Source organism: Choloepus didactylus, chromosome 12 (genome assembly GCF_015220235.1).
Source record: "Choloepus didactylus isolate mChoDid1 chromosome 12, mChoDid1.pri, whole genome shotgun sequence".
Taxonomy (NCBI): domain Eukaryota; kingdom Metazoa; phylum Chordata; class Mammalia; order Pilosa; family Megalonychidae; genus Choloepus; species Choloepus didactylus.
Window position 1 is genome coordinate 15,530,622 of NC_051318.1, and position 26,808 is coordinate 15,557,429.

The 26,808-nt window shown below is 38.1% G+C and overlaps 1 protein-coding gene across 1 annotated transcript in view; it reads left to right on the forward strand.

The window, feature by feature from the left end:
* Positions 1-26,808, forward strand: part of LOC119507126 (mitochondrial intermediate peptidase) — a 215,638-nt gene that overhangs the window by 129,760 nt on the left and 59,070 nt on the right. The window contains exons 15-16 of the mRNA XM_037800230.1: positions 1,541-1,615; positions 4,396-4,515. Of these exons, the coding sequence (XP_037656158.1) occupies positions 1,541-1,615; positions 4,396-4,515 (195 nt within the window). The remainder of the gene's footprint in view (positions 1-1,540; positions 1,616-4,395; positions 4,516-26,808) is intronic.

Here is a 26,808-nt window from a genome sequence, read left to right on the forward strand (position 1 = left end):
GCTTGTGATTGGGTGGATAATGCTACCTTATAAATCTCTTGGGGACAGGCCCCTGTCTGTCTGCTCACCATTTTCTTTCCCTAGCATCTAGCACAGGCCTTACCCAGATAGTTCTCATTGTTTCTTGAAGAAATGAGAAAGTACCATCCTTCCACTTAGAATTTTTTTTAGTGAAAATATAACTACTGAAGCTTTGTGAAGCATGAAGAAGGCTCTTAAGTATAGCAGTTAAACCTGCCAATATAAGGTATAATGTAAAGGAAGACTTAAAGAAGTATGAACATTTCACTGTCACTGTTAGCAGATACTACTTAACTACATTTTGACTTTTTTTAAAAAAAATCCTGCTTGAGGAAAGTTTTCTTTCTTAACACGATGAGTACCTCTGCTGTCAGAAAGCCACAGGCCTTTTCCTTGTATCAGGATTTACACTCTACAGCTTCTTTTAGTCCACGTCTTAACTGTTTAAAATTGCCTTTTCTGCCTGTCTTGCTTTCTTAGAGCCAAATAGAAAGAGCAAAGAAAAGGCTTATGGATTGTTCTCTCTGAGTCTTCGTCAAATACTACTGTAGCCTTCCACTTAAGAAGCCATTCTTAGCAAGCATTCATTCATTCATTCATTCATTCAAAAATTATTTATTGTGCCTGCTTGTGTGCCAGGCACTGTCTCTGCTTCAGGGACACAGTGATGACTAGTTCCGCCTTCTAGCAGACAATTCACAGTGTCATTCACTGGTGGTCAATTTATACAACTATAGGATGTTAACCTGCTATGAGTCTGTTATGCAAGTTGTTTTCTTTTTAGAGGGATTAAAAATAGATTTGTAAACATTGTGTAAAGTGGTAGCTTTCTTCAATAAATGTCAGCATTGATAACTTAAAGGTAAAGTAAGAATGAATAAAGTACCTTTTCAACTTCATTATTAGCTTATTTCTTAGAGGTTAGTTGACATTATAGGATTTAGCCTAATTTGTCTAATAGAGGAAGCCTGAAATCATATGGGGGTGTTAAACTATGTACAAAATGCAGTTTTTTTCAGGTTGACAAATAAAAAAATATGCAGTTAATTATCGTGGTTATTTGTTGGGCTATCAGTTCAGCTTTAATACTGGCTGGCACCATGAGTTATGATGTATTTCTTGACATTTTAATCTTTTAGTCCTATCGTTAGTTATTTTGTGACTTGAAAAGAGAGCACTTTAACAGGCATTCATAGGCAACAAAGGAACAGAAAAAAGTATTAACTTTGAGGTTTCAAATAATGTTCAAAGATCGGTGCCACCATCTTCATGCCCTACAATCCTGAATTTTCATGTACAGACATCTGTGTGACAAGTTGCCGCTTTTTGAAATTAAATGGATTATCTTTATCCTTGTTGTCTTGTCAACTAAAGTATTTAAAAATTATAATTATTTTCTAAACTATGATAAAATCCTAGTTTTCATTTTTTTTCATTTGATGTTATCTTAACTTCCTGGCTCGTAAGTATAGAGGCAGTTTATTCATATATATATATATATATTCTTTTGTTTTTCAAGCCACTGCCGAAAAATATGGTGTCGCGTCTTTGTGAATCTAAAAAAGTTTGTGCTGCAGCTGATATGCAACTTCAGGTATGTACTTACCTTTGTTCTGAAGTTTTCCAGAGTAATTATCCAAAATAAATATATAGCTTTAAATTCTTGCCAGTGCTCCATATTTATTATAATAATTATGCTGTAAAACATCTTTCATCTGAGTTCAAAGAACTTGACCAAAATTGACTCATTCAATCCTCACACTGTCCTTACTGAGTAGATGTTAAGTAAGATTAGTTCCCATTTTCAGTCAGGAAAATCAAAGCTTGCTGAATCACACATTTCATTAGCAACCAAGTTAGAACTCAAACCTAGTTGTATATATTTAATCACTTGCTATCTTTTTTTAATTTCAGGTTTTAGATGTGAAGTTTAAGTAGTAATAACTATCAGTATTAGATATTGTTCGAAGCCAATTTTCCAGGTTTCCATATACAAACTGGAGAAGGTGTATGAACCATCTGGGTGCCAGGTCTACATGGTCCCAGATGTCTAGATTTTGTGGTTACTGATCTTGTTTATGGACTTTTTAATCTTCATCAGATGTAAACATAGCCTAAACTCTCATCTTTCATCTAAGGCCATATTCACTTTATAATGATCCAGTTACTATTTTAGAGTGCAAGCATTATTTAATTGCATTGTCATTTTGTAAAATTCAGTCCCTAGAAAGTAATGAATCAGCTTTATTATTTTTCTTTGTACCTTAAAAACATACTTCAGTGAAGAAAATACATAACTTAGACAAAAGTCATGATTTACTTCTGATTTACATTATTCAACCTCTGTTCAGGTAAACACAATTTAAAGAAAGGGAGAAGAACAGATGAGGATTTCCAAATTATTTTAAAATATTAACATTACTTGGCAAAAGTCTCTCAATTTGCTAGTATCTATAGTAGAAATCCTGCCTTTTTAAAAACCTGTGTTTGGCTTTCTTTTGGAATAATTGTTCCAATGATTTTCTTTTAAAATGAAAACCAACCTTTTCTCTCCTCCTACCCTCCAGAAAAACAACCCCCAAAAGTAGAAAACGAAAGAAAGAAGGAAATTCCTGCCAGGAAGCTGCCCATGCCCAACCTTAATGTCGCCCAGCTCCCCTTGTGCAATGGGAACAACAGGGTCGGGAAGTAAATGAGTCGTTTCAGACTTCTCAGGAGCTATACACAGTGTTTTAAAAACTGTGCCCTTTTTTCCATGCGTTAGTTTTTAAAATGGGCTCCTTATTTTTCTGTGGCTCCAAAGTTCTTGGTCCCAGGAAAGCCTGACTTTCCTGGTGGGCAAATGGCTCATCACTGTAGAATGATTCGATTTATCATCAAGTAAGCATGAAATAAATGCACATTTAATCTATTTTGCTCTGTGTTTATAACTCAGAGAAGTCATTCCATGTGTACGTCATTTGCAAAAGGCATTATTAAAGAAAGGAAACTCTTAAATTTTAATTTGTTTATAAATTAGGACCCAAAACACCTCAATTGAGGTTGGAATTGAAGCGTTTCACTTCCTAGTCATTTGCTCTGGTAGAATAAAAACAGGATCTGGATGAGTAATTCTGGCTTCTCTGATTATCTTTATGCATTATTACTCATTCTAGAATATAGAGTTGAAAGAGCTGTGTTTAGCTATATGTTTAGATTACCAGTTAGAGTAAAGCAATATTTATATTTGGGGAATCTCTGTAGTTTTCCAGGAAAGGTTTAAACATAAGTTTATAATTTGGAACCATTATTCTATATCTAGATGAAGCCAGAAGCTAGAGGTCATTTAAATTTTTCTTTTATCCAAACTAATCCTGCCTTCTTTCAAGTCAACAGCTGCACATTCTCTACAAATTCCGTTTCTAACTCACAGAGATACATATCGAGAGCATATTTGCGTGTCAACATTTTTTCCTTGATAATCAAGCTTCTGCTTTCTTGCATTAGGTGAACTCTAAACATTGTGAATATTCAAGTCAAACATTTTAACGAAAAAGCACTTTATCTTCACTTTATATTTTACATGGGCAAGTTATTTTTAGTATTTTGTAAGCAGCAGAATGCATGTCCAATTGTTTTTTTAGTGCCTTCCTCTCCTGTTATGTTTCAGTGGCCTGTGTGCCATGTTCAGGGGTGAGTGATCTTTCTCTGCGGGGCGCCTCGCTGAGCTAGACTCGTCCCCGTGCAGCAGCTGCTGGTTTTGTACCTCCTGAAACCAGGTGCTGGGGTCCGACTTGGCCCCGGCTCCAAACTCTCCAACAGCTGCATCAGAATTCTTTGTAACATCTGTCCTCACCAGATGCCAGACTGCTATTCCTTCTCTGCCCTCACCCCACTGATTGAGTGTTCTTTTCACTTCTCTTCACAAAAGTAGGATTCTGACCATTTCATTTCTCTCATGTGAGATGTATCAGGATTCCAGGAAGAAATCAAACATGATTTGTTAGATTCCAGGGCGTCTAAGTTGCAACTCTTTATTTTTTCACATTTCCAACGACATGTATATTTTGGCACAATTCCAGCGCTGTGGTTACAAACCACTTAAAACGCAAAGAGAATTTCTGACATTGTACATAAAGAGTGCCTTATGGATAAGGTTCAAAATTCTTTAAAATCCTTGTTTGTAAAAAGACTGAGAACATGCCTTTTCATCATTAACACAGTCCTAAGTGTGGTATGCAGTACATCTAAGGCCATATATATATTTATATCTATGGATGTTTTCAACTCTGATTTATAATGGTTATTCTGGTGCGTGGCTAACAGCTTTGGTCTACCAACTCTTAGGTAGGAGGATGAACTACCCAAACTAAATGGATGGTTTCATCTCTCCAGGTCTTTTATGCCACTCTGGATCAAATCTACCATGGGAAGCATCCGCTAAGGAAGTCAACCACAGACATTCTTAAGGAAACCCAGGAGAAGTTTTATGGCATACCATATGTTCCAAACACTGTGAGTCCTGCCTTTGAATTCTGCCATGTCTGTTTGAATGGTTCTGGTTCATGTATTGTCGGAGTCAGTGGGTTGCGATCACTATCTCCCTTGGAGAACTTGAAATCCTTACATTTATGTTGTGGTTTCAGAACTTGGGGCAAGTGCGGGAAGTTTCTCATTTAATATCTCTAAACATTCACTTAACATGTGTTTTATTTTCCTCCTGATGGCTGTGTTTTTTAGACTTCTGGGAAAGTGAGGGCAGAAAGATGCCATTGGAGTTAGTTGATATTCTTCTTAGTTATTTTTCTGTGATGAGAAAAGTAGCTAGCAGTGTAAGACGAAGGTAATAATCCATCCCTAATCATTCTCATTGCCAAGAGAATTAACATTTATTCCACACCTTACTGTGTGCCAGGGATCATAATAGATCCTTTACCTATCTTATCTTCTTATCTTACCTCGTCCCACCCGAGCCCTCAGCAGAACAGAGCAGGAGTGTTGGTATCCTTTATTGAGTACTTACTAGGTGCCAGAACCTAACTGTTCTGCAAAAAAAAAAAAAAAAAAATCTAATTCGACTCTCAAAAAGAGCCCTGTACATTAGGTAATGTCCTCATATTTGGGCTGTGGAGGCTCAAACACATGAACTGTTATGTCTAAGATCATTGAGGTGTAAGTGATTGTGTTGGCATTCAAAACCAACCTCTAAAGTCATTCGTCTCTCTTTATGCCAAGGTTCCTAAAGGAAACTAGGGATAGTGGAAAGAGTATTGGCAGTTGCAGTTAGATATGACTGACACTTTTATGTTACTCAGGGCTCTTTCAGTTGCAGGTGCTAGAACCCAAATCATATTGAGTTAATTAGAAAAGGGAATTTATTGCATCTTATAACTGAAAAGTCCAGTGATGTATCTGGCTCCAGGGAAGTTGGAACTAGGTTGTAAGCAATATTGTTAGAAAGCTCTCTCTGTCACTTCATCCCTTAGCTCTGGTTTTCTCTGGGTTTGGCTCATTCTCAGGCTGGCTTCTTCCCTGCCAAGGGGGCAGGTGGTTCCCAGCAGGTCCAGGTTTTATCCTCTGGCATAACCAGTCTAATAGGAGAACTTGGTTGAAAGTGCTCTGTAAACTGTAAAGTGCAGAATAAATGGAAGGTGGTTTTATTTGTTACAGCATTATATACCAGAAGATTTTTACTAAGAGGTTAAGTTATTCAGGAAACTACAGTTGTCTATTAATATTCAGGACCTAACACTCAGATATGCATGGGAATAGATCATATTACCAGACAAGTAAAGTAACAGGTATTTTATCTTCATAAAATACTCCTTATCAACAGCTTTTGATTGTCTTAGAAATCTAATCATGCCGTCTGCTTCAGATATATAAATGTTAGCATACTACCTATTTTTTTAATTTTTAATTTTTTTTTGTTGCGATTGTTCACAAACCATACAATTATCCAAAGATCCAAAGTGTACAATCAGTTGCCCATGGTACCATCATACAGCTGTGCACTCATCACCACAGTTATTTTTTTTTTTCAATTTTTAGAACATTTTCATTACTCCAGAAAAGAAATAAAGACAAAAAAGGAAACTCAAATCCTCCCATAACCCTAACCACCTCCCCTACATTATTGATTCATAGTATTGGTATAGTACATTTGTTACTGTTGGTGAAAGAATGTTAAAATACTACTAACTGTAGTATATAGTTTGTAATCAGTATATATATATTTTCCTATCTGCTCCTCTATTATTAACTTCTAGTTATAGTGTCATACATTTGCTCTAGTTCATGAAAGAGATTTCTAATATTTGTACAGTTAATCACAGACATTGTCCACCAGAAGATTCACTGTTTTATATATTCCCATCTTTTAATCTCCATCTTTCCTTCTGGTGACATACATGACTCTGAGCCTACCCCTTCCACCGCATTCATAGACCATTCAGCACTATTAGTCATTCTCACAACGTGCTACCATCACCTGTGTCCACTTCCAAACGTTTAAGCTCACTCTAGTTGAACATTCTGCTCATAATAAGCAGCTGCTCCCCATTCTTTAGCCTCGTTCTATATCCTGGTAATTTATATTTCATGTCTATGAGTTTACATATTATAACTAGTTCATATCAGTGAGACCCTGCAATATTTGTCCTTATGTGTCTGACTTATTTCACTCAATATAGTGCCCTTAAGGTTTCTTCATCAACCCATTTTTTTTTAAGATGGTTTTGTTCACACACCATACATACATTTCGTCTTAACTAAACAATCGTTGGTTCCCTGTATAGTCATGTATTTATGTATTCACCACCATCACCACTATCTATATAAGGTCATCTCCACCTCTTACACAAAGCAGAGGAAACGTCAAAGAAGGTAGAGTGACAAAAGAAAAAGAAAGAGAGAGAGAGAAAAAACAAAACATGACAGCTAGGAAGCAACAAAAGGAAAGATAGCATTAAACTGAAGTAAAATAAAGAGTCAGACAACATCACCAATGCCAAGAGTCCCATACCCCTCCCTTATACTCCCTCCCGGATATGCATTTAGCTTTGGTATATTGCCTTTGTTACATTAAAGGAAGCATAATACAATGTTTCAGTTAATTATAGTCTCTAGCTTGTATGATTGTATTTTTCCTCCAGTCCCACCCTATTTTTAACACCTTGCAATGTTGACATTCATTTGTTCTACCTCATGTAAAAACATATTTGTACCTCTTATCACAATCATTGAGCACCCTAGGTTTCACTGAGTTACACAGTGCCAGTCTTTATCTTTCCTCTTTCTTTCTGGTGTCCCACATGCTCCTAACCTTCCTCTTTCAGCCATACTGACAGTCATCTTTGTTCAGTGTACTTACATTGCTGTGCTACTATCTCCCAAAATTGTGTTCCAAACCTCTCACTCCTGTCTTTTCCTTTCTGTCTGTAGCGCTCCCTTTAGTGTTTCCTGTAGAGCAGGTATCTTATCCACAAACTCTGTCATTGTCTGTTTGTCAGAGAATATTTTGAGCTCTCCCTCATATTTGAAGGACAGTTTTGCTGGATATAGGATTCTTGGTCTGTGGTTTTTCTCTTTAAGTATCTTAAGTATATCACCCCACTTCCTTCTTGCCTCCATGGTTTCTATTGAGAAATCTGCCCATAGTCTTATCAAGCTTCCTTTGTATGTGATGGATCGCTTTTCTCTTGCTGCTTTCAGGATTCTCTATCTTTGACGTTTGATAATCTGATTATTAAGTGTCTTGGCATAGGCCTATTCAGATCTATTCTGTTTGGGGTACGCTGTGCTTCTTGGATCTGTAATTTTATGTCTTTCATAAGAGATAGGAAATTTTCGTTGATTATTTCCTCTCTTATTGCTTCTGCCCCTTTTCCCTTCTCTTCTCCTTCTGGGACACCCGTGACACGTACATGCCTGCATTTCATGTTGTCCTTCAATTCCTGGAGACATTGCTCATATTTTTCCATTCTTTTCTCTATCTGTTCTTTTGTGTGTAGGCTTTCAGGTGTCTTGCTTTCCAGTTCCTGAGTCTTTTCTTCTACCTCGTGAGATTGGCTGTTGTATGTTTTGATTTCTACCTTATGTATGCCCAGTGTTTTCATTATACGCTTCATCTCTTTTGCCATATCTTCCCTAAGCTTTTTGAATTGATTTAGCATTAGTTGTTTCAATTCCTGTATCTCAGTTGAAGTGTAAGTTTGTTCCTTTGACTGGGCCATAACTTTGTTTTTCTTAGTGTCGGTTGTCGTTTTCTGTTGTCTAGGCATCTGGTTTCCTTGGTTACCCCAAATAACTTTTCCCAGACCAGAATGGGCTCAGGTCTCAGAAGAAGGCAATAGTATCATGTCTTCCTGAGGAGACTGATACACCCTTTGAGGCCTCAAGCTACTGTGCTTTTCTGCCCAGCAAGTGGCGCCTGTCAGCTTGTAGCTCCTGACTGGTGTAAGGAGGTGTGGCCTGTGGCTGTTTTCCCCCTGACTCTGGGGTCTGGTTCTGAATGGAAGGTGGGTGGTAGAGCTTGGCACCACCTCTTTCCTCTTAGGGAAGATACACCCCCTGAAGAGATATCATTGCATTCGAATAGTCTCTCTCACTCTGCTATCTCCACCCTTGTCTGGGTCAGAGTGCTGGGAACTGAAAATGGCTGAGGTTTTCTCCATGAGCCAGAAAAGGGACAGAAAGACTCCCTTCAGGGCCAGTCCACGGCCACCCTCAGTTTCACCCATTGGCCAGAGCACCTGGTCCTCTGGGTTCCCCTTTCCTCCTAGAAAGGTTCTCCAGCTCTCCAAGGTCAGTCATCACCAAAGGCCTCTGTCTGCTGGGGATTCATAGCTTTTATTGAGCTGTCAACATTTGTTAATTAAAACCCCAGTTGGAGCTGGGTTGAGGTATATTCGCTTGTTCAGAGGGTGCTGCTCTCTAGCACAGCGAGGTTTTGCAGTTTGGGCTGCTGTGGGGGAGGGGCTCTCAGCTCGGGTCCACGGTTTTTACTTACAGATTTTCTCCTGTGATCTCAGGCATTCCTCCCAATCCAGGTTGGGGTATGATGTGTGGACAGTGATGTTTGTCCCCCAGCAGTTATTCCAGATTACTTACTAGTTGTTCCTGATTGTTTATTAGTTGTTCCAGGGGGACTAACTAGATTCTACTCCTCTGTATGCCGCCATCTTACCCTCCTCCTGCACTTAGTTTTTGACCCATTCTCCCAGCTGGGTAGGGGCAGTGGCTGCCTCCACGAGCCCCGCCGTGGCTCCCGGCGGGGTACGGGTCCCCGCCCTGTGCTTGGTGTCCTGGGCGCCTCCACCTCCTCTCTCCATCTCACTCTAACTACCTATTTTTGATCTTATATATAATTTATTGTTTTAATACTGTATCCTATGAAGCTCTTAATTATCTGAATTAGTCAAAATTTGTAAAAATAATAATCTGTTCATCCATGGAGTAAATCACAACACCATTGCCTAGATTTTAATAGATTTTTCAAGTATACAGTTTGTCTGACTCACATGCATTTGTGTTTGTGTGTTTTTGCACTTGTTATATATTCCTCTTTGCTTATTTTTAGAATGGATATGCCTTAAACTCTATGTGGTTGCAACATGTCCAGTAAGTAATAAAATTACGGAAAGACCAAAATTAAGAGGAACTGGGATGCTTCCCAAAGCTGCAAAACAGCTTGGCTGAACTGCTTGCCCCTTGCCTTTCTTTATCTTAAGTCTTACAGTGATGTCATTATGCCTCTTTTTATTTTTATTTTTTTTATTTTTTATTTTTTTTACTTTTTATAAAATGCAATTTTATTGAGATATATTCACATATCATACAAGCATCTGAAGTGTACAATCAATTGTTCACAGTATCATTATCTAGTTATGCATTCATCACCACAATCAATTTTTTAACACTTGTCATTACTCCAAAAATAAAAATAAAAAAATAAAAATAAAAGTAGAAAAGAACACCCAAAACATCTCATACCCCTCTTCCCCCTCCCCCATTATTCATTTACTTTTTGTCCCCATTTTTGTACTCATTTGTCTGTACACTGTATAAAGGGAGCTCAGATTTACTTTTTTTTTTTTTTTTTTTGTACATTTTTTTTTAATCATAATTTTATTGAGATATATTCACATACCACGCAGTCATACAAAACAAATTGTACTTTCGATTGTTTACAGTACCATTACATAGTTGTACATTCATCACCTAAATCAATCCCTGACACCTTCATTAGCACACACACAAAAATAACAAGAATAATAATTAGAGTGAAAAAGAGCAATTGAAGTAAAAAAGAACACTGGGTACCTTTGTCTGTTTGTTTCCTTCCCCTACTTTTCTACACATCCATCCATAAACTAGACAAAGTGGAGTTTGGTCCTTATGGCATTCACAATCCCACTGTCACCCCTCATAAGCTACATTTTTATACAACTGTCTTTGAGATTCATAGGTTCTGGGTTGTAGTTTAATAGTTTCAGGTATCCACCACCAGCTACCCCAATTCTTTAGAACCTAAAAAAGGTTGTCTAAAGTGTGCATAAGAGTGCCCACCAGAGTGATCTCTCGGCTCGTTTTGGAATCTCTCTGCCACTGAAGCTTATTTCTTTTCCTTTCACATCCCCCTTTTGGTCAAGAAGATGTTCTCCATCCCACGATGCCGGGTCTACATTCCTCCCCGGGAGTCATATTCCACGTTGCCAGGGAGATTCACTTCCCTGGGTGTCTGATCCCACGTAGGGGGGAGGGCAGTGATTTCACCTTTCAAGTTGGCTTAGCCAGAGAGAGAGGGCCACATCTGAGCAACAAAGAGGCATTCAGGAGGAGACTCTTAGGCACAAATACAGGGAGGCCTAGCCTCTCCTTTGCAGCAACCGTCTTCCCAAGGGTACAACTTATGGTAGAGGGCTCAACCCATCAAATCACCAGTCCCCTATGTCTGTGGTCATGTTAGCAACCATGGAGGTGGGGTAGGCGAATACCCCTGCATTCTCCACAGGCTCCTCAAGGGGGCACTACATCTTTTTTTTTTTTTCCTTGTTTGTCTTTTTTCTTTCTTTTTTTTTTTTTTAACTTTCCCTTCTTTTTTAAATCAACTGTATGAAAAAAAAAGTTAAAAAGAAAACAAACATACAATAAAAGAACATTTCAAAGAGACCATAACAAGGGAGTAAGAAAAAGACAACTAACCTAAGATAATTGCTTAACTTCCAACATGTTCCTACTTTACCCCAAGAAAGTTACATAATATAGCAACATTTCAGTGAACTTGTTCCTACTACATCCATCAGAAATTAACAGACCATAGTCATTTCTGGGCATCCCCAGAACGTTAAATAGCTTATCTGTTCTTCTTGGATTATTGTTCCCCCTTCCTTAATTGCTCTCTACTGCTAGTTCCCCTACATTCTACATTATAAACCATTTGTTTTACATTTTTCAAAGTTCACATTAGTGGTAGCATATAATATTTCTCTTTTTGTGCCTGGCTTATTTCGCTCAGCATTATGTCTTCAAGGTTCATCCATGTTGTCATATGTTTCACGAGATCGTTCCTTCTTACTGCCGCGTAGTATTCCATCGTGTGTATATACCACATTTTATTTATCCACTCATCTGTTGAAGGACATTTGGGTTGTTTCCATCTCTTGGCAATTGTGAATAATGCTGCTATGAACATTGGTGTGCAGATATCTGTTCGTGTCACTGCTTTCCGATCTTCCGGGTATATACCGAGAAGTGCAATCGCTGGATCGAATGGTAGCTCTATATCTAGTTTTTTAAGGAACTGCCAGACTGACTTCCAGAGTGGCTGAACCATTATACAGTCCCACCAACAATGAATAAGAGTTCCAATTTCTCCACATCCCCTCCAGCATTTGTAGTTTCCTGTTTGTTTAATGGCAGCCATTCTAACCGGTGTTAGATGGTATCTCATTGTGGTCTTAATTTGCATCTCTCTAATAGCTAGTGAAGCTGAACATTTTTTCATGTGTTTCTTGGCCATTTGTATTTCCTCTTCAGAGAACTGTCTTTTCATATCTTTTGCCCATTTTATACTTGGGCTGTCTGTACTATTGTCATTGAGTTGTAGGATTTCTTTGTATATGCAGGATATCAGTCTTTTGTCAGATACATGGTTTCCAAAAATTTTTTCCCATTGAGTTGGCTGCCTCTTTACCTTTTTGAGAAATTCCTTTCAGGTGCAGAAACTTCTAAGCTTGAGGAGTTCCCATTTATCTATTTTCTCTTTTGTTGCTTGTGCTTTGGGTGTAAAGTCTAGGAAGTGGCCTCCTAATACATGTTTTCCTACATTATCTTCTAGGAGTTTTATGGTACTTTCTTTTATATTGAGATCTTTGGTCCATTTTGAGTTAATTTTTGTGTAGGGGGTGAGGTAGGGGTCCTCTTTCATTCTTTTGGATATGGATATCCAACTCTCCCAGCCCCATTTGTTGAAAAGACCATTATGGCTCAGTTCGGTGACTTTGGGGGCCTTATCAAAGATCAGTCGGCCATAGATCTGAGGGTCTATCTCTGAATTCTCAATTCGATTCCATTGATCTATATGTCTATCTTTGTGCCAGTACCATGCTGTTTTGGCAACTGTGGCTTTATAATAAGCTTCAAAGTCAGGGAGTGTAAGTCCTCCCACTTCGTTTTTCTTTTTTAGAGTGTCTTTAGCAATTCGAGGCATCTTCCCTTTCCAAATAAATTTGATAACTAGCTTTTCCAAGTCTGCAAAGTAGGTTGTTGGAATTTTGATTGGGATTGCATTGAATCTGTAGATGAGTTTGGGTAGAATTGACATCTTAATGGCATTTAGCCTTCCTATCCATGAACATGGAATATTTTTCCATCTTTTAAGGTCCCCTTCTATTTCTTTTAGTAGAGTTATGTAGTTTTCTTTGTATAGGTCTTTTACATCTTTGGTTAAGTTGATTCCTAGGTACTTGATTTTTTTAGTTGCTATTGAAAATGGTATCTTTTTCTTGAGTGTCTCTTCAGTTTGTTCATTTCTAGCATATAGAAACATTACTGACTTATGTGCATTAATCTTGTATCCCGCTACTTTGCTAAATTTGTTTATTAGCTCTAGTAGGTGTATCGTCGATTTCTCAGGGTTTTCTAGATATAAGATCATATCATCTGCAAACAATGACAGTTTTACTTCTTCTTTTCCAATTTGGATGCCTTTTATTTCTTTGTCTTGCTGGATTGCCCTGGCTAGCACTTCCAGCACAATGTTGAATAACAGTGGTGACAGCGGGCATCCTTGTCTTGTTCCTGATCTTAGAGGGAAGGCTTTCAGTCTCTCACCATTGAGTACTATGCTGGCTGTGGGTTTTTCATATATGCTCTTTATCATGTTGAGGAAGTTTCCTTCAATTCCTACCTTTTGAAGTGTTTTTATCAAAAAGGGATGTTGGATTTTGTCAAATGCTTTTTCAGCATCTATTGAGATGATCAATTGATTTTTGCCTTTTGACTTGTTAATGTGTTGTAATACATTGATTGATTTTCTTATGTTGAACCATCCTTGCATGCCTGGAATGAACCCCACTTGGTCATGGTGTATGATTTTTTTAATGTGTCTTTGGATTCGATTTGCAAGTATTTTGTTGAGGATTTTTGCATCTATATTCATTAGGGAGATTGGCCGGTAGTTTTCCTTTTTTGTAGCATCTTTGTCTGGTTTTGGTATTAGATTGATGTTAGCTTCATAAAATGAGTTAGGTAGTGTTCCATTTTTTTCAATGTTTTGAAAGAGTTTGAGTAAGATTGGTGTCAGTTCTTTCTGGAAAGTTTGGTAGAATTCCCCTGTGAAGCCATCTGGCCCTGGGCATTTATTTGTGGGAAGATTTTTGATGACTGATTGGATCTCTTTGCTTGTGATGGGTTGGTTGAGGTCTTCTATTTCTTCTCTGGTCAGTCTAGGTTGTTCATATGTTTCCAGGAAATTGTCCATTTCTTCTACATTATCCAGTTTGTTGCCATACAGTTGTTCATAATATCCTCTTATAATTTTTTTAATTTCTTCAGGATCTGCAGTTATGTCACCTTTTTCATTCATTATTTTGTTTATATGGGTCTTCTCTCTTTTTAATTTTGTCAGTCTAGCTAGGGGCTTGTCAATCTTGTTGATCTTCTCAAAGAACCAACTTTTGGTGATATTTATCCTCTCTATTGTTTTTTTGTTCTCTATGTCATTTATTTCTGCTTTAATCCTTGTTATTTCTTTTCTTCTACTTGGTTTAGGATTGGTTTGCTGTTCATTTTCTAGCTTCTTCAGTTGATCCATTAGTTCTTTGATTTTGGCTCTTTCTTCCTTTTTAATATATGCGTTTAGTGCTATAAATTTCCCCCTCAGCACTGCTTTTGCTGCATCCCATAGGTTTTGGTATGTTCTGTTCTCATTTTCATTCATCTCTATATATTTAGCAATTTCTCTTGCTATTTCTTCTTTAACCCACTGATTGTTTAGGAGTGTGTTGTTTAACCTCCAGGTATTTGTGAATTTTCTAAGTCTCTGATGGTTATTGACTTCTAATTGTATTCCATTGTGGTCAGAGAATGTGCTTTGAATAATTTCAATCTTTTTAAATTTATTGAGGCTTGTTTTATGTCCCAGCATATGATCTATTCTGGAGAAAGTTCCGTGAGCACTAGAAAAGTATGTGTATCCTGGTGATTTGGGATGTAATGTCTTGTAGATGTCTGTTAAATCTAATTCATTTATCAGATTGTTTAGGTTTTCAGTTTCCTTATTGGTCTTCTGTTCTGGTTGATCTATCTATAGGAGAGAGTGATGTGTTGAAGTCTCCCACAATTATTGTGGAAACATCAATTGCTTCCTTTAGTTTTGCCAGTGTTTCTCTCATGTATTTTGTGGCACCTTGATTGGGTGCATAGACATTTACGATTGTTATTTCTTCTTGCTGAATTGCCCCTTTTATTAGTATGTAGTGGCCTTCTTTGTCTCTCAAAACATCCCTGCATTTGAAGTCTATTTTATCTGAGATTAATATTGCTACACCTGCTTTCTTTTGGCTGTAGCTTGCATGAAATATTTTTTTCCATCCTTTCACTTTCAGTTTCTTTGTGTCCCTGTGTCTAAGATGAGTCTCTTGTATGCAACATATTGATGGTTCATTTTTTTTGATCCATTCTGCGAATCTATATCTTTTAATTGGGGAGTTTAATCCATTTACATTCAACGTTAAAACTGTGAAGGCATTTCTTGAATCGGCCATCTTATCCTTTGGTTTATGTTTACCATCTTTTTCCCTCTCTCTATTAATATCCTTTATTGTACCCATATCGAATCTCTTAAGTACTGAACCTTTCTCCAAGTCTCTCTGTCCTGTCTTTGTTTCTCTGTCTGTAGGGCTCCCTTTAGTATCTCCAGTAGGGCAGGTCTCTTGTTAGCAAATTCTCTCAGCATTTCTTTGTCTGTGAAAAATTTAAGCTCTCCCTCAAATTTAAAGGAGAGCTTTGCTGGATAAAGTATTCTTGGCTGGAAATTCCTCTCACTCAGAATTTTAAATATATCGTGCCACTGCCTTTATGCCTCCATGGTGGCTGCTGAGTAGTCACTACTTAGTCTTATGCTGTTTCCTTTGTATGTGGTGAATTGCTTTTCTCTTGCTGCTTTCAGAACTTGCTCCTTCTCTTCTATGTTTGACAGTGTGATCAGTATATGTCTCGGAGTGGGTTTTTTTGGATTTATTCTACTTGGAGTTCGCTGAGCATTTATGATTTGTGTATTTATGTTGTTTAGAAGATTTGGGAAGTTTTCCCCAACAATTTCTTTGAATACTCTTCCTAGACCTTTACCCTTTTCTTCCCCTTCTGGGACACCAATGAGTCTTATATTCGGACGTTTCATATTATCTATCATATCCCTGAGGTCCATTTCGAGTTTTTCAATTTTTTTCCCCATTCTTTCTTTTATGCTGTCATTTTCCCTTCTGTCATCTTCCAGGTCACTGATTCGTTGTTCAACTTCCTCTAGTCTTGTACTATGAGTGTCCAGAATCTTTTTAATTTGGTCAACAGTTTCTTTAATTTCCATAAGATCATCCATTTTTTTATTTAGTCTTGCAATGTCTTCTTTATGCTCTTCTAGGGTCTTCTTGATTTCCTTCATATCCCGTACTATGGTCTCATTGTTCATCTTTAGTTCTTTGATTAGCTGCTCTAGGTGCTGTGTCTCTTCTGGTCTTTTGATTTGGGTGCTTGGGCTTGGGTTATCCATATCGTCTGGTTTTTTCATATGCTTTATAATTTTCTGTTGTTTTTGGCCTCGTGGCATTTGCTGAACTTGATAGGGTTCTTTTAGGGTTTGTAGACCAATTGAAGTCCCTATCTCTAATTTATCAGATCTACAGCTTCGTGGAGTACACTTTCTCTAACTAACCAGCAGGTGGCGTCCACGAGCCACCTGTTCTCCACAAGCCAGTTGTCCCCTGCTTAGCCTTTTTGGTGAGTGGGGGAGTGAGTCTTGTGGGGTCCAATTGGTGTACCAAGCTTGCGTGTGTAGTTGGTCTTGCCTGCCCTGTATGTGGGGCATGTTTCTGGGCAGTCGGGGAGGGGGGGTGGCCCTAACAATCAAATCTCCCTGATGATCCTAGAGTTTTAAAGCTGCTGCAATAGTCTAATCCTTCAGTTCAGTCCTGCCACAGTTTGCCTCTGCCACTGACCCACAAGTCTTTGGTATTGGCGTATGGCTCCTGAGACTTGCAAGTGGGCCCCTCTTCCAGGTTGTGCACCCCGGGTCCTCTGTTGAGGGATGACTGTGCTATGTCACAGGTGAGTGCCGTCCCCCCAGGGCAGTTCTGGGCTGCTGGGCTGTGTAGGGAGGCTCCCAGTCTGCTCAAATGATGGCTGAATGGGGCTTTGTTAATTCACACTGCTCCACCTTCCCAGCTCTGGGACATTCAGCTGAGGTTGCAGGGAAGGCTAATGTCCACGCCCAGTTTTGTGGTGTGTGCCTGTTATTTGAAGCACTTCCGTCACACTGGGTTGTCTGGGGCAGCTCTGGGCTATGGGGCTGGCGATGGGCAGGAGTGTTTCCTGTCCACCAGGATGGTGGCTGTGAGCGGACACCCCCCTTTACTTGGGAAGTTGTGTTGTTTAGTGAATTTTCTCAGCCACTGGATTATTGCCTTTTGTCTCAGAGCTCTCTTAGTTCTGCTCTTGACTTGACGTGCCCAAATTGCAATTCTTTGAAGCTTTCTTTATTGGGCTTCTTAGAGTAATTGTTTTAGAAAAAGAAAAAAGGATTTAAAAAAAAAACAAAAAAAAAAACGGCCCTCCTCAGGGATCTAATGGGTTATTGAAATGCTAATAGACAAAGCAACCAGGGCCATTAAGGAAAGGTCCACAGGGCAGAGAGATCCGCTTTGCTTCGGGATTTGCATAGGCGCCTCAAGGCCTGATCTCCGCCTTTCCCCTTTCTGTGTTCACCAGAACTCCAAAAATCCTCTGCTTTTATTTTGGAGTTTTTCGTGTTGTTTTTTTTCTATGCCTGTCTCCTCTCTGCTGGGCTGGATGCTCTCAGAGTCTCTGGTGTCTGGTCTCAGTCTATCTATGGTTGGAGTTTGAATCAGTAGAATGAGTTTCCGATACGAGCAGCCACTGCAGTTCTCCCTTCTCCTTCCCGGAGCTGACAGCCCCTCCTCCCCCGGGACTGAGCCTGGCAGGGAGGGGCGCGGGTCCCCTGGCCGCAAAAACTTACAGATTTCGCTGATCTCAGCAGTTCCACGTTTTCATGAGTGTTGTATGAAGTATGCCCAAAGACAGATTGCTCTGTGGTGTCCAGTCCACGCAGTTCCTGGCTTTTTACCTACTTTCCTGGAGGAGTAACTAAAACTTACAGCTCACCAGTCTGCCATCTTGCCCCGCCTCCAGACTTTTCTATGCCTCTTTTTAGAAGAGCACTCAATTTCCTTAGCAGCCAGGTTTCTTCTGTATAATAATTAAATATACAGAGATGAGGTAACAACTGCAACCAAATTCTGAATCACTCTTGGGAAATCATTTTAAATTTCAAAGGAGGGATGATGTTATCAAGGCCATTACCCTTGTCCTAATTCCTTTTGAGAAAATATAATCCTCTTCCTCAGGATTCTCTCTCCCATTCATGGTCAGTATCCACAGCTCTAACTATAATTTTTTAAAAGACATCTTTAGAAGAAGCATAGCCATATTTAGAAGATAGACATTATTTTAAGGCTTTGTTTCCTTTTAATGTCTTTGAGAGTTTGTTTCAATTTGCATGAATGTTCTACCCTTTCTATTTAGAAACTTCTGCACTTTCTTATTCATAAGCCTGTAACAAACACTCCCACCATAATAAAGAATCAGACCATGGTGCCCGTTAGAATTCTTCAGTGCAATTATGTGTCACAATCATAAGATAAGGAAAACTATTAGAAGATATAAGCACTAGAAAGGAAAAAAACAAAACTGTCTTTGTTTGTAGATGATTGATTATCTGCAGAGAATATCAAAAGTTATCTACGGATAAATTATTAAAATTACTAAGAGAGGTATTTGTTTTGGATACGCCATCAATATACAAAAATCAATTCCATCTCTATTTACCAACAACAAACTGAAAAAAAAAAAGAAATTTTACAATACCCTATATCAACAAAAAGAATAAGATACCTACTAAAAAATCTGAAAAAAATAAGTGTGTATAATTTCTGTGTGGAAAATGATTAGTACTTTACTGAAAGATATTTTGTAAATCCCAAAGAAGGAACTATTCATATTTATGAATGGGAAGACTTAATTGTCATAAAAAAGATGTTGATTTTCCTCCAATTAATATATATATTCAAGGTAATGGTAATGTAATTGTTTGTTTGAACATTACAAGCTAATTGTACAATTTTTCATGGAGGAGCCATGATCCAAGAATCAAAAGAGCAATTCTGAAGAACAAACAAGAAGCTGGTAGATTTGAATAAGAATTGAGGATTCAGACAAACTGTTGTAATTAAGACAGTGTAACACTGGCGTGGGGATAGAGAAATAGAGCAGTAAAGCAGACGAGCCCAAAAGCAGAGTTAACGTATTTATGGACCCTTGATTTTTTTTTTTTTTGGTGGGGGGGGTTTGCATTTACTCTTTTATTTTTACATTTTATTTTGAAATAAATTCAAAGTTATAGGAACAGTTGCAGAAACAATAGAAACCCCATACACAGAACTCCAGCATTCCCTGACCCCCCCCGATACCCCGATCCACTAACTATAACATGTTGTCACACCACTATTTCTTTCCCTCCCTCCCTCCCTCCCTCTCTCCCTATCATCCATCATCTGTTGCTCTGTCTTCTGAATATATGAAAGCTAGCTGCACACATCCTTGAACAAACACTATAATTCACATATACACTTCCCATGAACAAGAACATTCTTTTATGCAATCCCATTAAGCGCAGCTAAGAAGTACAAGAGATTCAACAATGATACAAAACTTACATTCTATATTTCCTTTTTCTTATGTCTCAACTGTGTCCCTTTGAGCCTCCTGTCCTCCATCCTCAGATCCCATCCAGGGTCATCCTTGGCATTCAATTGTCATCCATTTTTTTTTTTTTTCTCAATTGTGGAAACATATATACAGCCTAAATCTTCCCATTCTACCCCCTCCCTAGCATTCCATTAGTGGGATTAATCACATTTAAAATGTTGTAATGCTATCACCTTCCCACCATCCATTACTAGAAATTTCCCTTCACCTCAAACAGCAACCCTACACTCATTTCTTAACTCCCCATTGCCCCTTCCCACATTTCTCTTAACCCATACTCTACTTTTCATCTCTATGGTCATATTCTCTGATAGTTTCTTTGTGTTTACTGTGGGGCTTAAAATTAAACTTTTAAATCCATAACAATCTTGTTTTTCTTTAATACCAACTTAATTTCAATAGGACACGTAAACTATGTACCTGTACTCCTCCTTTCCCCCACCTTTATATAGTTCTTGTCAAAAATTACATATTTTACATTGAGTTCAAAACCACTGATTTGTCATTAGAGTTTGTGTATTTTATATCACGTAGGAAGTAAATAGTGGAGTTACAATTCAAAAATTATTGACTTCTATTTGTATTCCATTGTGGTCAGAGACTGTGCTTTGAATATGTTCAATTGTTTTTTTTTGTTTGTTTGTTTGTTTTTAATTTATTGAGGCTTGTTTTATGTCCCAGCATATGGTCCATTCTGGAGAAAGATCCGTGATTGCTAGAGAAAAATGAGTGTCCTGGTGATTTGGAATGTAAGGTTCTATATATGTCTGTTAAAATTCTCTATATCTCTTTCTCCTTTCTTTGTTTCTCTGTCGGTAGGGCTCCTTTAGTATCTGAAGTAGGGCAGGTCTTTTATTGGCAGACTCTCTCAGCATTTGTTTGTCTGTGAAAAATTTAAGCTCTCCCTCAAATTGGAAGGAGAGTTTTGCTGGATAAAGTATTCTTGGCTGGAAATTTTTCTCTTTCAGAATTTTAAATATCTCATGCCACTGCCTTCTCACCTCCATGGTGGCCACTGAGTAGTCACTACTTAGTCTTACGTTGTTTCCTTTGTATGTGGTGAATTGCTTTTCTCTTGCTGCTTTCAGAACTTGCTCCTTCTCTTCAGTATTTGATAGTCTGATCAGAATATGTCTTAGAGTGGGTTTATTTGGATTTATTCTATTTGGATTTATTCTATTTGGAGTTCACTGGACATTTATGCTTTGTGTATCTATATTGTATAGAAGGTTTGGGAAGTTTTCCCCAACAATTTCTTTGAATACTCTTTCTAGACCTTTACCCCTCTCTTCCCCTTCTGGGACACCAGTGAGTCTTAAATTTGGATGTTTTATTTTATCTATCATATCCCTGAGATCCTTTTCTATTTTTTGATTTTTTTCCCCATTCTTTCTTTTGTTCTTTCATTTTCTGTTCTGTGGACCTCTAGGACACTGAATCATTGTTCAGCTTCCTCTAGTCTTGTACTATGGGTATCCAGAGTCTTTTTAATTTGGCCAACAATTTCTTTTATTTCCATAAGATCTTCTATTTTTTTTATTTAATCTTGCAATTTCTTCTTTATGCTCTTCTAGGGTCTTCTTTATGTCCCTTTTATCCTGCTCCATGGTCTTCTTCATGTCTTTTGTATCCTGTGCCATGTTTTCTTTCCTCGATTGTGATTGTTTGATTAATTGTGCCAAGTACTGTGTCTCTTCTGATATTTTGATTTGGGTGTTTGGGATCGGGTTCTCCGTATCGTCTGGTTTTATCAAATGCATTAAGATTTTCTGTTGTATTTGGCCTCTTAGCATTTGCTTTTCTTGATAGGGTTCTTTCAAGTTGTAAAAAAAAAATACCAATCTAATTTCAGAAATATAAGTTGGTGTCATACACTTTCTCTAACTAACCTGCAGATGGCGTCTGCGAATCACCTATACCCCTCAAGTCAGTTCTCCCCAACTCTGTCTCTGTAGTGTGTGGGGAGATGATTTTTGTGGGGTTCAGTTGGCGAACTCAGTTTGGGTTTATTGTTGGAGCTATCTGCCCTGAACGTGGTGCATGTGTCTGGGTGGTAAGGGAGGCTTTAATATTCAAACCTCCCAGGTGTTCCTGGAGATTCAAGGCTGTTGCAAGAGTCTAAGCCTTCATTTCAGTTTTGCCCCAGATTTTCTCTGTCCCTGACACACAAACCACCGGCATTGACGTAGCGTCCCTGGGTTTTCCAAGCGGGCCCCCCTTCTCAGCTGTGATCTTCCAGGACCTCTGCTGAGGGAAGGCTGTGCTATATCACTAGTGGGCATCGTCCCTCAAGGGAAGCCCTGGGCCGCTGGGCCATGCAGAGGGGCACTCTCTGCCTGATGTAAAGGTTAGCCTATAATTCGTGACTGGTGTAAGTTCTGAACGAAAGGCAGGTAGTAGAGCTGGGCCCCACCCCTTTCCTCTTAGAGAAGATAGATGCCCTAGGGGGAGGTCATTAGCATTTCATTGGTCTCTCTCTGCCTGTGCCACACTGCTGTCTGGGTCACAGAACTGGGAACTGAAAATGGCTGAGGCTTTCTCCACTGAGTCGAGAAAGGAACAGAGCTAGTCCGAGGCGACCCTCCGGCTCTCCAAGGTCAGTCATCACCCAAAGCCTCTGTCTGCTTGGAGATTCATACCTCGTAGTGAGCAGTTCACACTCACTAATTAAAACCCCAGTTGGAGCTCAGCTGAGCTATATTTGCTTGCTGGGAGAAAGCGTCTCTCTGGCACCATGAGGCTTTGTAGCTCGGGCTGTGGGGGAGGGGTCTCCTGATTTGGATCTGCAGTTCTTACTTACAGATTTTTTGCTGTGATCTCGGGCATTCCTCCCAGTTCAGGTTAGTGTATGATGAGTGGATGGTCACGTTTGTCTCCCTGCCGTTATTCCGGATTATTTACTAGTTGTTTCTGGTTTTTTTTTAAGTTGTTCCAGGGGGACTACTTAGTTTCCACTCCTCTCTATGCCACCATCTTGGATCCTCTGCCTGGACCCTTGAATTTTATCTAGGTGGCATTGTATATCTCTGAGCGAAGAATGGACAATTTTTAAAAATGGTTCTGTGATGATTGATCATCCCTATGGAAAAAAATGATCTCTATCTCACACTGCACATAAAAAATAAAGTGGACTAAAGACCCAAATGTGAAAAATAAAACTTTAATGTCTAGATGATAATGCAGCAGAATATCTTTATGATATTCTTTTTAAAAATTTTTTAATTTTCTTTTTAGTTTTCTTTTATTAATTTTTTAATATTCCCTAAGGGTATCTTACACTGTTTCTTATATACACAATACAAAAAATATTAACCATAAAGTTGAAAAACCGACATATTCAAGTGTATAAAAATTTAAAACTTCTGTTCATCAATAAATTTGTAAATAGTGAGAAGAAAAACTACAAACTGGAAGTAGACGTTTTCAAGACAACAAACTGGATAAGGGTGTATTTTTAAAGAGGTTTGAATGGGCAAAGGACACGGATATCCAAAAAACCACATAAAAAGACCTCAGCAGCAAAACAGGAATGCTAATTAAAACTACATTTTGATCTGTTAATGAAGAAATTGTGTTTCATTGTTGTGAACTGATTTTGTAGATTTGTGAATTTTGGTGGTAAAGCTGGGTCTCAAACATAGCTGTTTTCTAAATAACAGTGTTTTTTGGTTGAATCTTGCTTCCAAAGAGATTCCCTTTTAGGAAATCATTTGCCCTTTACCAATTTCAAATTTAAAATAGTAAAATACACAGAATAAGACAGTCCTGAGCTCCTGTAAGTCTTTACTTCATGAAAATATTATAATAGTGTATCTTGAGAAAGTCATCTGTTTCTTCTCAGTTCATAATTTAAAATTTACCGTCTTCCTAGTATAAAAGTTGGCTAAAGCTAACATGAAAGAGTTGTTTTAGAAAATCCATTACTAGGAGTGAAAGATATGTTGGTATATGGTCATGATTTTTGTTAGAACAAATGCCTACTACAAATAGGAAAAGAAGACATGTTCTTGTAAACAGTATTCACTCTATATATGTTTTATTTTTCTATCCAGCAACAAGCTTTCATATCAGAGGGATACAGTGTTACATTGAATTAAAAGTGGCACTCCAGTTAATTATTACAGTTTACCTGAGATAGGAGATGTGGGATTTGTATCATCTCTACACTTGCTTACCTACAAATCTTTTTTGTGAGGGTGTGCTGCAGGATGTTTGGGAATATTCTTGATTTTCTGCAATATGCTCAATCTGTATAATTTTTAAAAGGCCATTGCTATTGGAAACTGATTTCTATTAAGACTTATTTCTGTTAAGTCTAATTATACAAAAGTGATATGTACAGTTCACATTACATTACATTAAGTGTAATTTTCTATCTCTTGCATGCTTGTAATTAGGAAAACAACTAAAATCAACTGAAAATTGTACTAAATTCAGTCAGCCACATTAAAGAGCAAACACTGCTTCTGTTTGTTAATTTTGGCATAAAGAAAACTATTTCCAAATCCCAGTTTATATATTCATGCATTAATTCAATTATATTTATATTTTTGGTAGATAATATTTACTAATAACTTTTATAATTACAATATTAGAGTTATAAATTTTGTATCTTATATTTATTAAGTGCCTACTATGTGCCAGGCACTGTCTAGGTGATAAGGATGTAGTAATGAATAAAACAGGTAAGAATCCTTGGCCCCTTGGGCCCTGTATTAGAAATGGCTCGATTTTGGATACATGTGCATTAATTGATTTCTCATAATATCGGACATTTCATTATTGAGCACATTTTCCTTGAGCCCTTCAAATTGCTGTTGAGTTGTGAGCAGATGAACTGAAAAAAAAGTTAAGAAGTTTGAGAGATTCTGTGAAGTCATATAATACACATAATACAAAGGCTGTGTTGGGACCGAAGTTTGTAATTTCTAGAGGGAGGCTCCTTGCCTGAAATAGTCACAAGAAAAAGAGGTGTATTTCATGCTTTGCTCAGGCCCCTGTTCCCCCTGACCCTTGCTGATGTGGCCATCTGTACCTCCTCATTCTTATCAGCAAGCGTTCACCCAGGCACACATAGCCATCACACCAGGCGGATGTGGGAGGTTAAAAAAAAGAAGAAAGGAGAGCTAACAGGCTCCGGGGCTCTCCAGCAGACTGGGTGTTTGAGATGTGGTCAGTTGGGAGGTGGTGCTCAAGAGGAGAAGGGTTGGAGATGGAGATGGCAGGCAGTGAAACGTGGATGGGGGGAGGTGGTTGTAGAACATCCAAATGGAGGTGCCTGTCAGCGGCTGTCGGAAAAAGGTGTCTGAAACCCAGAAAATATTTTGAGACTAGAGATCATTGGCCTCTAGAAAGTGTGTCAGGCTGTGGTAATGGACAGCCCTGACCAGGGAGAGCTCACTGAGGGAGATGAAGGAGAATCTAGGAGATGACCCAGAGGGATATCCAAGCAGTGGGCAGGAAGGGGTGTCATGTCGAGGGGCACAAACTGGATCAGGCAGTGTGATTGGGGAAGATCTTCTAATTAGAGCAATCATTTTTCAAGTACCAGCAAAAATCAAAATTTTAAAACATATTTTCTTTTCTGTTTCTACTACTGCAACCACAACAGTATCATGCTTTGCTCTTTTCTGTTATTTTAGGGTTACATTGGCTGTGGGGTAGCTTGGAAAGTAAACATTGTTTACAGAACATTTATCTTGGATGTGTGTTCTGCCTGCTCAAATAACAGACTAATAAATGAACTTTTAGAATACAGTTGGTGTGTAATTTGAGGGTTTCCTATGTTGCAACTGCTGGATCTTCAGAGCAGATTCATGGGCCAGTGTTGCTGTTGTGATTATATATGCAAAGGAAGGTAACCACTAATTCACTGGTTGGGAGATGGAGTGTAATCAGTGGCAAGCCCAGTTGTCTACACAGCATGCTCATCCCAGATTCACTTTCAAACAGGCCTCTTAACCATGTGCAGGGGTGGGAGGAAGAAGGCCAAATAAATGTGCTGGAACCGTCCAGAGAGATTTGGAGGGCACCATTTATTTTACTATATGGAATTTTGCTTTGTTTTGTTTTTCAATCATCTCGAAAAGGAGAAAAATAAACAAAAACACCCACCATGAGAAAATGGCCTGGCTACCCACAGTTTGGGTGTTAAAAGTTTGATTTACTTCTCCTAGAGTATGTTTTCTTTCCTGTTCAATTGATAGTCAATTCTGAAGAACTTCTTTCTTCAGCATATATAGGTGGGTTTATATATGGATAGAGAAATACATGTAGATATCTGCCATTTGAGTATTCATGCAGATTAAAAATTGTTTTTGTATTTTTAATTTTAAATGTACACTTTAAAGTTTGTGTAGGAGATTTCACAATGTGGTTCAATTGTGATAAACTTTTATCACAGTTTATCGACCTTATGTAGCATCAAGTATTGACCATTTTATTTTAAAAGCTTTAACATTGAATCATTGATGAAACATGAAGATAAGAGACAATTATCTGTTAAATGATTTCTACCATGCAGCCTAAAATGGCAGAGTTTTTCTAACTGGTTCTTTTTAAAGAAAGACTGGTGTGAGAAACTGTGATCACTTGGGAATCGTGATATAGAAATCCAAGGCTTGCTTTTTACCTTTGCTATTCTTACCTCATAGTTGTTCAGATGTTGAAGTAAAGAATGTCAGAAGATATATATATGTATATATGTTTTAATGTGTAAAAAAAATATTAAATCATAGGACTAAGTGTTCAGGGTGTTTAACAGTTCACAACTCTCTCTCCAGATAATACTCACCTTAAATTACTTGGTAAAAATGCTCATTCCTCCTATTTAATGTGTTTCTGTTCTTTCTTTCTTTCTTTTTAATCTGTGGAATAAGTTCCATTTCTTTCTATTCTTCTGCTCCAGTTCTCCTGCAAATGGGAAACCTCTTCCCAGAGGTTAAGGCACTGCCCAAGATGTACTAGCTTTGAATATTTGATGTTGCTAAGCAAATGTTAAATTTAAACAAAGCAATATTTGTTTTGCTTTTCTTTATCTTAAATCCAAAGACCATATGGTACATATCTGGAAACACCTAAGTGGTTAATTGCATGTTAAATTCCTTTCCTCTTTGGCTGCATAAACAACTGAGAAAATATTTACCTTCTCTGTCCTGCTGGATTTATTTATGACTTTGTAACTAAAACACAGAAGTGTTATAAATTGAAACTTTAATCTCGTGATTGATTCATTTTCTAAAAATT